The sequence below is a fragment of the Mauremys reevesii genome, linkage group 21 (genome assembly GCF_016161935.1).
Source record: "Mauremys reevesii isolate NIE-2019 linkage group 21, ASM1616193v1, whole genome shotgun sequence".
In the NCBI taxonomy this organism is placed as follows: domain Eukaryota; kingdom Metazoa; phylum Chordata; order Testudines; family Geoemydidae; genus Mauremys; species Mauremys reevesii.
Window position 1 is genome coordinate 20,535,866 of NC_052643.1, and position 13,812 is coordinate 20,549,677.

General features: G+C 45.4%; 1 protein-coding gene across 9 annotated transcripts in view; it reads left to right on the forward strand.

Annotated features, from left to right (window-relative positions):
• Nucleotides 1-13,362, forward strand: part of LOC120387739 (heterochromatin protein 1-binding protein 3) — a 94,702-nt gene extending 81,340 nt beyond the window's left edge. For all 9 annotated transcript variants that reach the window (XM_039508813.1, XM_039508815.1, XM_039508810.1 and 6 more), the window contains 3 exons: nt 7,784-7,895; nt 10,162-10,293; nt 12,173-13,362. In XM_039508813.1, the coding sequence (XP_039364747.1) occupies nt 7,784-7,895; nt 10,162-10,293; nt 12,173-12,458 (530 nt within the window). In that variant the 3' untranslated portion in view covers nt 12,459-13,362. The remainder of the gene's footprint in view (nt 1-7,783; nt 7,896-10,161; nt 10,294-12,172) is intronic.
• Nucleotides 13,363-13,812: the final 450 nt, after the last annotated feature.

Here is a 13,812-nt window from a genome sequence, read left to right on the forward strand (position 1 = left end):
CTTCCAGGCTTGCAGAATGGGCTAGCAGACTACCTGAACAGGTCCTTCACCAGTCATCACAAGTGGTCTCTCTAACCTCCATCCTGGAGGCTATTTTCTGGAAGTGGGGATTTCCCCAGGTGGACCTGTTTGCTATCAGAAGCAACAGGAAATGCCCCCAGTTCTGCTCATATCTGGGGCACAGCCTGGGTGTTCTCTTGGATTCCTTCCGTCTGCCATGGGGGTGGGGGGGACCAGACTCCTTTACACCTTTCCTCCCACACCCCTCATCCACAAGATGGTCCTCAGGGTCAAAAGAGGCAAAGCGCACACATGATTCTCGTAGGGCCGACGTGGCCGCACTGGCATTGGTTCACAACCTTGCTGAACCTCTCGATAGATACCCTAATCGGTCTTCCATTGTGGCCAGATCTTATCTCCCAAGACCACGGCCACCTGCTCCACCCAAATCTGGAATCCCTGTATCTGACGGCTTGGCATCTTTGTGGCTGAGCGAAACAAAACTGGGATGCTTGGGCACTGGTTCAAGCGGTCCTTATGGGTAGTAAACCATTCTGGTTGATTGCTTTCTATCTAGCAGAGTGTAAGAGGTTCTCACTCTGAACACTTCAGAAAGGGAGTCCCTCCCTTGGAGGCCACACTCCCCTTTATCCTGGACTACCTGCTCCACCTGAAGGGGGAAGGTCTTACAGTATCTTCCATCAGAGTCCACTTAGCTGCAGTCTCAGCATTCCCCCCTACCGGTGAACGGCAGTGTTATAAACATACAGCTAAGGGTAGCATAAAACCCCTCCTTTACCTGTAAGGAGTTAAGAAGCTCAAATAACCTAGTTGGCACCTGACCAGAAGGACCACTGGGGAAAGAAGATACTTTCAAATCGGGGTGGAGGGAGGGGTATTTGTGCTCTTTTTTGTGTTCCCACTTGAGACAGAGAGAGACCAAGCAGGTAATCCTGCTCCTACTGAAATGATACATCTAAAATTCCAGAAATTGTAAGTAACAGCAAGGAAATGCGTTAGATTATCTTTTGTTTTAGCTTGTGAATTTTCCCTATGCTAAGAGGGAGGTTTATTTCTGTTTTATAACTTTAAAGTTAAGCCTACAGGGGAATCCTCTGTGCTTTAAGTCTTTTTATTACCCTGTAAAATTACCTTCCATCCTGATTTTTACAGAGGTGCTTCTTTTGCCCTTTATTATTTAAAAAAAAAAAGTTCTTCTTTTAAGGACCTGATTGGGTTTTAGGACACTAAAACCAAAGGGTCTGGTCTGTGCTCACTTAATAACCAATTTGGTTGGTATTCTTCTCAAGCCTCTCCAGGAAAGGGGATGAAGGTGCTTGGGGGGGGGGGAGGGGACATTTTGGGGGGGATAGGGCTCCAAGTGGCCCCTCCCTGAATGTCTGTTTAAATCACTTGGTGGTGGCAGCAATACCATCCAAGAACAAGGAAAGGAATTTGTGCCTTGGGGAATTTTTTAACCTAAGCTGGGGAATATAAGCTTAGGGGGTCTTTCATCACGGGTCCCCACATCTGTACCCCAGAGTTCACAGTAGGGAGGGAACCCTGACAGGTGATCGGTATTCTCCAACCCAATTAGCTCTTGGTTCTTAAAGGGCTTGGAGCACCTGTATCCGCATGTGCACCAGTCTCTGCCTTACTGAGTTCTCAACCTGGTACTATCTCCGTTGACTGGGCTGCTGTTCGAGCCATTAGCAACATGTCCCTGTGTTAGACCTGCAGCAGGAGTCTCCCTACAAGATAGGGGAGCAGGCAGATACTGGACACAGTGTTGGTATATAATCCACAAATACTCTTTGTTGTCTACAAAATAAACCATTCACTCCACATTCATAACCCAAGCATACTACACCAGAGTCTGAAGATCAGAACTGAAGTCCCAGTGGCCAGTCAATGTTCAGTCCGATCACAGGATGCAGGGAGCCAGCATTACTACATCTTAATCTGAACAGGGCTATGGAGCCATGAACAACTCCAAATTGCGAGTGTATTGAACATCCTTTATAAGCCACTCCGTCACATCATCAGTTGTCTGGGCAATTTCAAAGAGACAGTTCTGGGCAAATTGTCAAAACCCAAGCTGTTTAGAAACAGTCCCAGGCCCAAGTTGTTCCTCTATCCCCAATTCTTGTTTACAAATGCAGCAGGTACATTGCAACAGGTATATTATTATGGCAGTGCCCCCAATGTTATTTCCTTTTCTGGTATTTCTTCATCTTTCTCATAACAAAGTTATTTTTCACAAACAGCCCTTGACCGCTTAAAACCTCAAATTCTTGCTTCGGTTGTCAACACGCAACTCACATCAAGCACACTTCATCCACACTAGGCCTATAACATATTACATGGATGTATGGATTATGTATGGAGATATATTCCCGAGATAAACACTTTGTAGAGAATTGCAGGGGTTGGGGGGAAGAGATGTTAAAGAGTGCTGGATTTCGAGTCTTACAGTGTTGGGGGAGTCCTTTATTTGTGGAATTTGTGAGGGGAAAAAATATGCATGGGGAAGATATCACATGGAGAACTAGCGTTACTCTGTGTGTGTGTGTGTGTGTTGGTGTTGTAACAATGTTTAAAATACTGCTTAAGAAGAAAAGTAAAGGGGTGGGGGAGGCACCCCAGTAGACTAAAATTAAAGCCCCTCCTCTGTTAAAAAAGGAGATTGTTGCATTTGGGACGTGCCCTTGGATGGACGGTGCAGTGGAGCCCGGTGAAACAATTGAGACCTTAGAAAACATGTTTGAGAAACATGTACAGCTGTACAAGCCTAATGCCAGGAAAAAGCAAATGGCCGTAGTATGGTTGTTGTAACAGGCTGTAAAAAGGCAATTGTATGTAAGGGGGAAATCTGTTCAAAGCTACAGATGCTACAAGAGAACTCTAAAACTTGCCAGGAAAATTTGTAGCGGGAAGGAAGACAGGCACGCACAGATAATGCAAACCCAGTTAGACCAAATGGGGAAACACAATAGTGAACTGGAAAAGAAAATGATAGATTGGGAAAAGATTAAGGCAAATAAGGATAAATTAGAAAATCAAGTGGTAGGAATGAAGGCATTAATTCGAGAACTGACTAAGAAAAAGGAAGAAGAGATTGTAAGTGCTTCTCACAGTTGGTGTCAGAAAACCATTGTAGTATTAAAAAGAGAATTGAAAATAAAGGGACTACAAGTGGTGGCTGTGTGCCAAGGAGACAACAGAGATTGGGATTTCAGTGAAAAGAGACATGTGGTATGGAGAAGATCTGGGGGGTCAAAAGGAAAAGCCTCGAGAGGGGCTTTATACTAAGCTGAGGGAAGAGATAAGAAACTGGTCAGGAGAGCCTAAGCCAGAAAAGACGGTTGATCTCCTTTCTATCACTATTATCACTGCTACAGTTAGGGATGCAGTGGGGGATATACAGTCAGTCAGACACAAATAATTCCTGCGAGTTCATCAGACTTACAGTTGATGGCAAAGTCATTAGACCCAGTGAATATGAAAAATCTACCTATATGGCTAGTACAGTGGGCAGAGTTAAGAGGAATGGAGAATTTAAATATGAATTAATTTTATAGGTTGATCAGGGCAGCTACCACTAGAGAGGCAGTAGATTGAGTGAAAAATGCTTTGGACAGGCAGCCAGAAGCACACCAGCTGATACTGCAGTTTATTATGTTGTTAGGGAAAGAGAGAGGTCAAAGACCCATGAAAGTGCTATCCAGTGCAGATTACATGAAGCCTGGGGATTCGCCTAGGGATTACCTGTTATGTAGAATAACATTGGGGTTATTGGCTGGAGAAATACAACTGGTGACTAACCCCAGGACAGAGGTTGCCAGGCACATCATAGCTGATTCTTTAATGTCAGTTTATTTGAATCAGAGGGAATTTTGAAATGATGTGTTTGAGGGATTGGAGAGGAATTTATTAGCAATGTCTACTAATTTGGTGAACCAAGCAGCCCAGGACGAGGGGTTAACTGTTATGGATGCACTGGATAATGTGCCAAGGAATGATGAAAGGTAGAAGGATTCAAACCCAGAGTACCCTTTGTTGAAGCAATAACATATTCAAATGAGAGTGCTTATAGATCAGGATTCCGTGAGAGAGAGAGAGAGGCTGTGGTAGAAGGTGGAATAATCAGAATGAGCCCCAGAAGGGAGTAGATGTGATTTGAAATATTGCTTGGAGGTATTTGAAATTGAGGGGAGTAAATATGGATCAGTGGAATGGGAGACATACTGATGAATTAATCAAAGAAATGCAAAGGATGGAAGAAGAAATATCTAAGGAGCAGAAAAGAGTTGCAGCTGTGCAAGTTGAGGATTCAGAAAAACCTACCCTATAGGAGAAGCCCCGATGACAAGTTGCTCCCACAGGAAATGGGTCCCCAGGAGTGGGAGATAACTAGATTAAGATGGGACTCGAACGGGAGGCCTAGAATAACTGTCATTGTGGCAGATAATGGACCCAAAGATGACCTATTGGATAGCGGTGCTGGTGTAAATATTGTAAATAGAAGTTGTGATTTGACTTGATATGTGTCTGATACCATTATAACAGCATCCTTTATTGGGGAAGAAGTGACAGGAAAGATGGATGGGGCAAAAATTGGTCCTGCTAGTGAAGGCAGGGGGCTGGACTCAATGACCTTTCAAGGTCCCTTCCAGTTCTAGGAGATTGGTATATCTCCAATTATTACCTTTTATGGATCATTCAGTAGAAATACCTGGGAGCTAGATCCAGTAGTACTTCGTGATCCATTCAGGTGATGGGGGATGCCGACCACAGACCTATTTGTCACTTACCTGAACAAGAAATGTCCACACTACTGCTCCAGAGCAGGGATAGAACAACACACTCTGGGCGATGCTCTCCTCCTCCCCTGGCATGAGGACCTTCTCCGTGCCTTTCCTTCCTTTCCTCTACTGTCAAAAGTCCTGCTGAAATAAAGAGATGGCATGAGCCATCTTGCTCCCACTTGGCCAAGACAGACCTGGCACCCTTACCTGTCACAGTTTGTGATGTGCCTGCTGATCCCTCTCCCATTCCTCCTCCTCTCAGAACTGAGGACGTACCCTAGTCTTTGGATTTTCTGGCGCTGGCTCAAGGCATGGCTCCTACTTGGTTCCAACACCAAAAAAGCTCCTGTTCAAAGGAGGTCCAAGAGGTATTACACAGTCCTCAACATGATGTATTTACCTGCAAAAGTGGTCCAGGTTTTGGATTTGGTGTACTTCCCAAAAAATTTCCCTGATATCAACTCTTCCACATATCTTAGATTATGCATTAACCCTAAAAAGATCAGGGCTCTCTGAGTCCACCCAGTGGCTGTAGCAGCCTTCCACCAACCAGTAGAGGGATACTCACTGCTGTTGCATCCGATCACTTCCTCAATTTCTTACTCCCATGTGGGACCTAAACCTGGTATTGAAAGGACTGACTAGGCCTCCCTTCGTACCCATGGCCACCTGTTTGTTTGCATGTCTCTCAGTGAAGACAGTCTTCCTGATAGCAATTACCTTGGCTAGGAGAATAGGAGAAATAGCAGCTCTGATGGCACATCCATCCTACACTGTATTGTTTTGGGACAAGGTTACGTTCAGACCACATCTGAAATTCACTGCCACGGTAGCCTCCCCATCACCTTCCAACCTTTTACCCCAAGCCTCACCAAAACAACACGCTCTAGATGCCAGGAGAGCCCTAGCCTTCTACCTGGACAGGACAAAAGTTTTCAGGAAGTCCCCCTAGATTTTTTTTTTCTCTCCATTGCAGAAAGATCCAAAGACTCAGCAATATCAGCCCAAAGACTCTCCAAGTGGATCCCAAACTGCATCAGACAATGTTATCAAGTTCACTATATAACCCCTCCAGATACTACTTGTACACACTCCACAAGGTCAATCTTCATCTCTCATTTCCTTCAAGAATGTCTCTATCTCAGAGATCTGTAGGGCGGCAACATGAGCATCAGTCCACACTTTCAGAGAACATTTATGCAATCGCTGGGAACTCCACCCCCAATGGCATCTTTGACTCCACAGTACTGTCATTTGTAACTGACCTTACTCCGAAGTCTTAGCCCTCCAATGGGGATACTGCTTGGGAGTCACCTACAGTGGAGTACCCATAGGGACACTACTAGAAAAAATAGTACTGGGATTGGCAACCTTTGGCACGCAGCTCGCCAGGGTAAGCACCCTGCCGGGCCGGGACAGTTTATTTACCTGCCGCATCTGCAGGTTCGGCCAATTGCGGCTCTCACTAGCCACTGTTTGCTTCTCCAGGCCAATGGGGGCGGTGGGAAGTGGCGTGGGCCCAGGGATGTGTTGGCCGCCACTTCCCGCCGCCCCATTGGCCTGGAATGGCAAGTGGGAGCCGCAGTCAGCCGAACCTGCGGACGCGGCTGGTAAACAAACCGGCCCGGCCTGACAGGGTACTTACCATGGCGAGCCGCGTGCCAAAGGTTGCCAATCCCTGAAATAGTAGTTACTCACCTTGTGCCGTAACAATGGTTCATTGAGATGTGTCCCCCTATGAGTGCTTCACAACCCACCCTGCTCCCCTCTACTTGGAGTTCTTGTCAGTGACTCTGTGGTAGAAAAGGAACAGAGGGGGTTAGACCACACACGCTGACTAGCCTCATGGTAGGGCATGAGAGGAGACCAGCGTATGTGCGGGCCTAATGGACACTACTGCCCAAGTTCTCCAACCTGCAACACATGGACACAAGCACACCTACAGTGGAGTACCCATAGGGAGACACATCTTGAAGAACCATTGTTACTGCACACAGTGAGTAACTTCGTCTTTTGACCCATGACTCGGCTTGAATCTCTGCTGTGGGAAGAATATCCATGCTAGTCTAATATGTATTTAGCACTGGCATTATTTGGTTTTAGAGCATTGCTGTAGGAAATTTTAACTCTGGTTGATAGGTTGATTATGTACGCCTTATCCCCAGTGCCTGAGAACATTTGATCATTGCTTGCAGATGTATCATATCTGTTTACCACTGGTCGTATGTGGAAACATTTCAGCATGCCATCTGTTAACTTACACCCCCTACCACTAGATGGACATATCTGTAATGATCTCACTCTCTTTCTGGACTATCCAGAGCAGGAGACCCGAGGAGATGTAGAAGCAGACAGGGAGTTATGTTAGGAGTTCTGTGCTCTGCCATGGTTGTCATTTTGTCCCTTGCACTCCTTTCGCTGCCCCGGTTTAAAAATAGCCTTATGAGGCATATTATAAAACTTGGTGGTTTTTCTTTAAATAATTATTTTGGACTCTTGTGCATCTAACATGGACAAAGCTAATAGTTTAATGGAAATGATCCATTCCGTTAATAAAGCAAGCTCTTTAAGTGCTATTTTTAATTAAAACTATTCAGTGTGAATGGTCTGTAGGCTGATAAAAGGATGGCTTAGTCCCAAATGATTTTGTTACAGTGAAATGTTATCTCTCTAAAAGCCCCACTTCAGCAATATTGTGGAAGCTGGATGGAGTGAATACCTTTCCATTTACTATGCTTACTAAACAGTATATTCCTTTTTATGCCATTTTTCTTTCCCTTCCCCACCTGAAATCTACCTAATTGCCCTGTAAGTTCTACATACCGTACATATGTAGTAAACCTCTTCTAAAGCAGCTCTTTATCTGGGTCCTACACAGAAGCTGACTGCATCGAGAAGGGGCCTGTATAGAACAGTAAAGTCAGGGCTTGTGGCTGGATAACGTTACTGACGCACCCTTACTTAACTTCCTGCAGTGCATCTACTGAAGAGAACCCTGCAGAAATGTGAGAAGAATGGCTGGATGGAGCAGATCTCTGGGAAAGGTTTCAGTGGCACCTTCCAGCTGTGCTTCCCTTATTACCCCAGGTAAAGAGCCCTCCGTTGACAGGTGGTCATGCAGAGCATTTCACAAACCATTAGCCTAGCCATGTTGTTTAACATTTTGATGTTCACAGGACCAATTTTTTTTTACCTTGGAAGATTTTGTTTGTTTGTGGGGGTTTTTTTGTTTTTGTTTTTTAATAGGGTTTAACAACCTTGATTATGCCCAACATTGTATAACCTGTATCATTCTAGGTTCTGATGATAACAAATCTGATTAAACATTATGATGGCTTTACCAACCAGGAGACTCTTAAGGAACATATAAAATATTGGGTCTAGTAGTCTCAGATATTCTGTCCTTTTATCTTCTGTAGTACCCATCATTGTATTATTTAAGTGCTTCCAAGATGAAGCAAATCTGCATGGCCCTCAGTTTCCTTGCTTCTTAACACAAGAATGATTATAAGGAAAAATATCCTGGGTCCAACTATCCCACTATCTGTAATACCATAAAGCTAGCCTCCCCTCTTTATGGAGGGGAGAGAACCAGTCTCAGCTCCACCATCTTTAATTTCTTCACATTCCTACCTTTAAGCTGAGCCACTTGGAGCATGAAGAGGGTGACTATCTTGAGAGCCTCTTCTGAGGAGACATGTGGCAGGGTGACCTCTCAAAGACTCTACACTCAAGCATGAATCATCCTATTAATCTTCAAGTCCATCATGGCTTCAGCACAGCTGCCTGGGATCATAGAATCATAGAAGATTAGGGTTGGATGAGATCTCAGGAGGTATCTAGTCCAACCCCCTGCTCAAAGCAGGACCACCCCCAACTAAATCATCCTAGCCAGTGCTTTGTCAAGCCAGGCCTTAAAAACCTCTAAGGATGGAGATTTCACTGCCTCCCTATGTAATCCATTCCAGTGATTCACCACCCTCTTAGAGAAATAGTTTCTCCTAATATCCAACCCAGACCACCTCCACTGCAACTTGAAAACATTTATCCTTATTCTGACAGTCTGCCACCACTGAAAACAGACTAGCTCCATCCTCTTTGGAACCCATCTTCAGGTAGTTGAAGGCTGCTATCAAATCTCCGCTCACTCTTCTCTTCTGCAGACTAAATAAGCCCAGTTTCTTGAGCCTCTCCTCATAAGTCGTGTGCCCCAGCCCCCTAATCATTTTTGTTTCCCTCCACTGGACTCTCTTCAATTTGTCCACATCCTTTCTGTACTGGGGGGCCCAAAACTGGCCCCCCACTACAGAATAGTGGCAATACTCCAGATGTGGCCTCACCAGTGCCAAATAGAGGGGAATAATCACTTCCCTCAATCTACTGGCAATGCTCATACTAATGCAGCCTAATATGCCATTAGCCTTCTTGGCAACAAGGGCACACTGCTGACTCATATCCAGCTTCTCGTCCACTGTAATCCCCAGGTCCTTTTCTGCAGAACTGCTGCTTAGCTAGTCAAGTCCCCAACCTGTAGCAGTGAATGGGATTCTTCTGTCCTAAGTGCGGGACTCTGCACTTGTCCTTGTTGAACCTCATCAGATTTCTTTTGACCCAATCCTCCAATTTGTCTAGGCCCCTCTGGACCCTATCCCTACCCTCCAGCATATCTATCTCTCCCCCCAGCTTAGTGTCATCCGCAGACTTGCTGAGGGTGTAATTCATCTCATCATCCAAATCATTAATGAAGATGGTGAACAAACCCGGCTCCAGGGGGAGATCATATCAAAAGCTTTGCTAAAGTCAAGGTAAATCACATCCGCCACTTTCCCCGTATCCACAAAGCCAGTTATCTCATCATAGAAGGCAATCAGGTTGGTCAGGCATGACTTGCCCTTGGTGAATCCTTATTGACTGTTCCTGATTACCTTCCTCTCCTCCAAATGCTTCAAAATGGGTTCCTTAAGGACCTGCTCCATGATCAGTGAGAACCTTGACTTAAACTGCCATCCCCCTGCTATGCCTGCAATGGGAGAGAGCAATGTGTAAGAAAGCTTGAGGCAGGACTGCTTAGGGGAGAGGTGGGGCTGTGGCATGTCCATTAATTTGCAGCCAGCTTGACTTCATCCACCTTGGCCCTTCCCTAGCAGCATTGATTTCTATAATATTTAGCACCATGCATGGAAATCAGCATCGTGTGTAAATCCGGTGTGTGGAAGCTCAAACTAGCTAGGTTTTACTGTAACAAAATGGGCAACTAGCCCTGGCAATGTTGGGGCAATCAGTGGCTCCTTTTCAGCCATCTGATACTGAACTTTTTATCCTTTGACATGAGTTAACAAGATTACTCTTGCAGCCCAGGTGTGCTGTTCCCAGAGAAGCAGCAGGAGGAGGATTCTGAGGAATCTGAGGAGGAGGAAGAGGAGGCAGAAGAGGAATCTGAGGAGGAAGAAGAGTCAGAGGAAGAAGAACCACCTCCAAAGAAAAGGTATAGAGCTGAAAACAAATGGGCTTGTATGCCTGCATGGCCATCCCTACTGGTCTGTCTCTCAGGGAGGCCATGCCTCCTTGCTGTCACACACCTGTAAAGGTGATCTCAAAAAGGGGAAATTACCTTGCATCTAGTATTCAGGCCCTCAGGCCAGGCAGTAAGGCAGTCTGAGCCCCGGACCTTCAGTTAGGGCAGAGCAGCAAAGCAGTCTAGGGCTCAGTGGATGGTAGACCAACACAGGCCTTCTGGCCTACGGTGGGGAGATTTGGCCCAACCTACTCCACCACATCCCAGCCTAGGGCCCTAACAGTGGCAGAGTAGTCTGCCTGCAACACTCTGACCTAGGATCAGGCCAACACTTAACCTGATGGTCATCTAGTTCCCCTGGGCTACTTCCTACATCCTTGGGGTTTGGTACCTCTGTAACGTGGGGATCCTTTGTCTCCTCAGGGAGCTCTGGCCAATCCTCAGGTAGCAGCCCCAGCAGCTCCTTGGTGTCTCGGTTGGCCAGCAGCCCTGGGAACTCTGGCCAGTCCTCAGGCGGCAGCCCCCACAGCTACTCAGCATCTTGGTCAGCTAGCAGCCCAGGGAGATCTGGCCAGTCTTCAGCACAATGGGGTTCCTCTACAGGTTCCAGCAGCAGGCAGGATGCATCTGTCTCCCTTGGCAGCTCCAGCCCAGCTGAGCTGAAGGGCCTACCTTTTGTAATTCCACTTCCTGTCCTGCTCCTCAGCTTCCAGCGGGGCAGGCATAGCTTTCCTGGTTCTACACAACAGGGGGCATGTTGTGGTCCCTCCCTGTCAATCTCTGAGGGAAGCCAAATCTCCTTGCTACAGGACTCCTCCAGTATGACATACTAAAAAGTATGACTGACCTGCAGTTACAGGCTTCATGGGAATCCTGCCTCTTCAGCAGCAGGCTCCAGCAAAACAACATAGTGCAGGGGCGACTCAGACATTGGATCATCCATGAAGGAACTGAGGTCATGATTAACCAGAGTTTGGGGCAATTCATTGGCCTTTGTCATGGCTGTGGTAAAGTTCTTTAGGACTAGGGCTAACTGCTGAGAATTGATTAGTCAATCTCTGGCAGTGGATAATTATCCACAGATAGCCATTACTGCTGCAGAGAGATCCAGGACTGGAATAGCAGGGGATGATGCAGGCATTTGCAAGGTGGTGTATGGTTTTTTTGTGATTGGAGGCTTTGGACACCGTCGGGATCAGGACTCTATCATGGTAGGTGCTGTACACACGTTATCAGTGTGCACCTGGACTGGCTCCAATGGTAGTCTTTTACTCAATTTCATAAAAGCTGAGAGGGGCCTTTTCTTATTCTTTGTATCATATTTAGTATCCATTTCCTTTTTCCATTTAGTTTCTCCATGTTTCTTCTATGCTTTAGGAAAGGTTGTGGTCTCACTTTTAAAAGCTGGAGACTTTTTAATGATATCAGATAAATACAGGATAAGTTTACTTTGCTCTCTTCTGGCTGGTGTATTTACTGTTCTAAAGCCAAATTAAACTGTTCTTGCTCCAAATGTACATTTACGCTGAGTGGCTATATTAGTAACAAACCCAACACAAAGGAAAGCTCTTGGACGCTTGGGTTGCATGACTCATACTCCTGAATGACAGGCACTATTCATAGGGTTATATGCTAACAAAGGAGATACAAATTTAGATCACCCTGAGGACTGTTAAGAGCTTTACACTGTGATCTTGCTTAAAAGATTTTCTTGCTCTTGGGGTCTGGCTACTCAAATTGAGGTGGGTCCTCCACATTAAAGATGTAGGCTGACTTCTGCTCCATTTTATATCAATTAACCCTTGTGCGTTGCTGCCTTGGTACTAAATTTTCTTGTCCTTCCTGACAGGATGCAGATGCGATCCCCCCCAAAATCCCAGAGCAGGGCCCCCCCTGTGAAACGAAGAGAGTCCAAACCCAAGCCAAGAAAGGCCCCTGCAGTCCGCCGGGGGAAAGCAAAGCCCCCGCCCAAGGTCAAAACCCCTGCCAAGAAAGCCAGACCAGCAGCCCCATCCATCAAGAGGCCCTCTGGTAGCAGCTCTTCCAAGAAACCAGCAGCAAGCGGGAGAAAAGAAGCAAAATCCCCTGCCAAGGGCAAATCCACCATGAGGAAGTCTCTCCGGGCAAAAAAGTAAACTTTTCCAGTGTGTCAGGGAATCCCATGGTCAAATCCACAATCTTGTTTTATAATGTCAACGTGCATTTGTATTTTAGTTCTAATGCTTAAACACTTAATTTTTTTTTCTTGAATGATGGGGAAAAGCTGAAAACGAAGTCAAACCAACCCGAGTTAGATCTAGATGCCCTGTGCCTGCCCTCCCCCTGAAACAAGTCATCTTTTGTTTTTGCAATAATTTTAGGGCTTTTCTAGAGCGTGTAATCTGTACACTTTATGGTGAGTGTTTGGGGTTTTTGCTTTTAAAACTTGTTCAAAGAAGATTTTTATATCTTTACAGAGCAGGAACAGGATCATTGGGGAAATGTAACTCTGAAATGAAAAGGCAAAACTGCAGTAGTTTTCTCCTTAGATTTGCTGCATGGTAACTTAACACAAAGGGTTCCTAATGCTTCTATGGAGAAGCAAAATATATACAATGCTCACACTGAATTCTGAAGGTGCTTCTCTCTGCGTGGCCATTGTAGTGATTTGCTAAGGAGATCTTTTGTTTGGCCACTTCAGACCGGCAAGTTCCCCTTGAAAATGAGTCAGATCTCAGAGTGAATGCAAAACATTCTGACCCATCTGATGTCAAAGGAGTCCCATAATGGGCAATCTCCTGATTTTTCAGTTAGTCGGGTTGTCATGATTTGAGTAAGCGATTCCACACATCCTCCATCTGTTACCTAATACCAAAATATATACAAGTCATCTTGAATTCAACTTTGAAATGTTTTTTAAAAGATGAAGAACCTGAGTTTTCACTTCTTGTTTGCGCTTTTTAAAAAAACAACAAATGGAGAGTTCTGTAACTCCTAATGTAGAGATGTTGATAAGTGATGAACATGCAATTTGCTAAAATAAAATGAAATTAGATTCCAGCCCTATCTTGCGTGCTGCTTCCTCTCCAAAGCTTTCTCAGGTTTTTTAGGTGACATCTAGGAGAGTGGGGTAGGGATCAATGTAGAGGCCCATTTTATTTAACATTTTGTTAAAGGGATACCATCAGCTTGAAATCTGGTCCTTGTTAATGAGTTTTGGATACCTCCTCCCCCTCCCCCCCCCCTTCCCAAGTCCCCTACCAAACTCTGTAATTTTACACTCTTTAAAACATTCTTCTCCCCCTCCTTTGTGAAGACCAGTGTGAACTGACGAAATTGGTACAGTCAGTCTCCCCTGTAAAGTCAGTGTTGAGTGAAATGAACTCCCGCAGGAACTAAGGACCTTCCACTTCAAATGTATGGTGCATTTTCTTCCATCTGCCTTCTCTAACAAACTCTGAACATACACAGCATGTACATTTGAAAAACCAAAACTCTTATCAAAACACG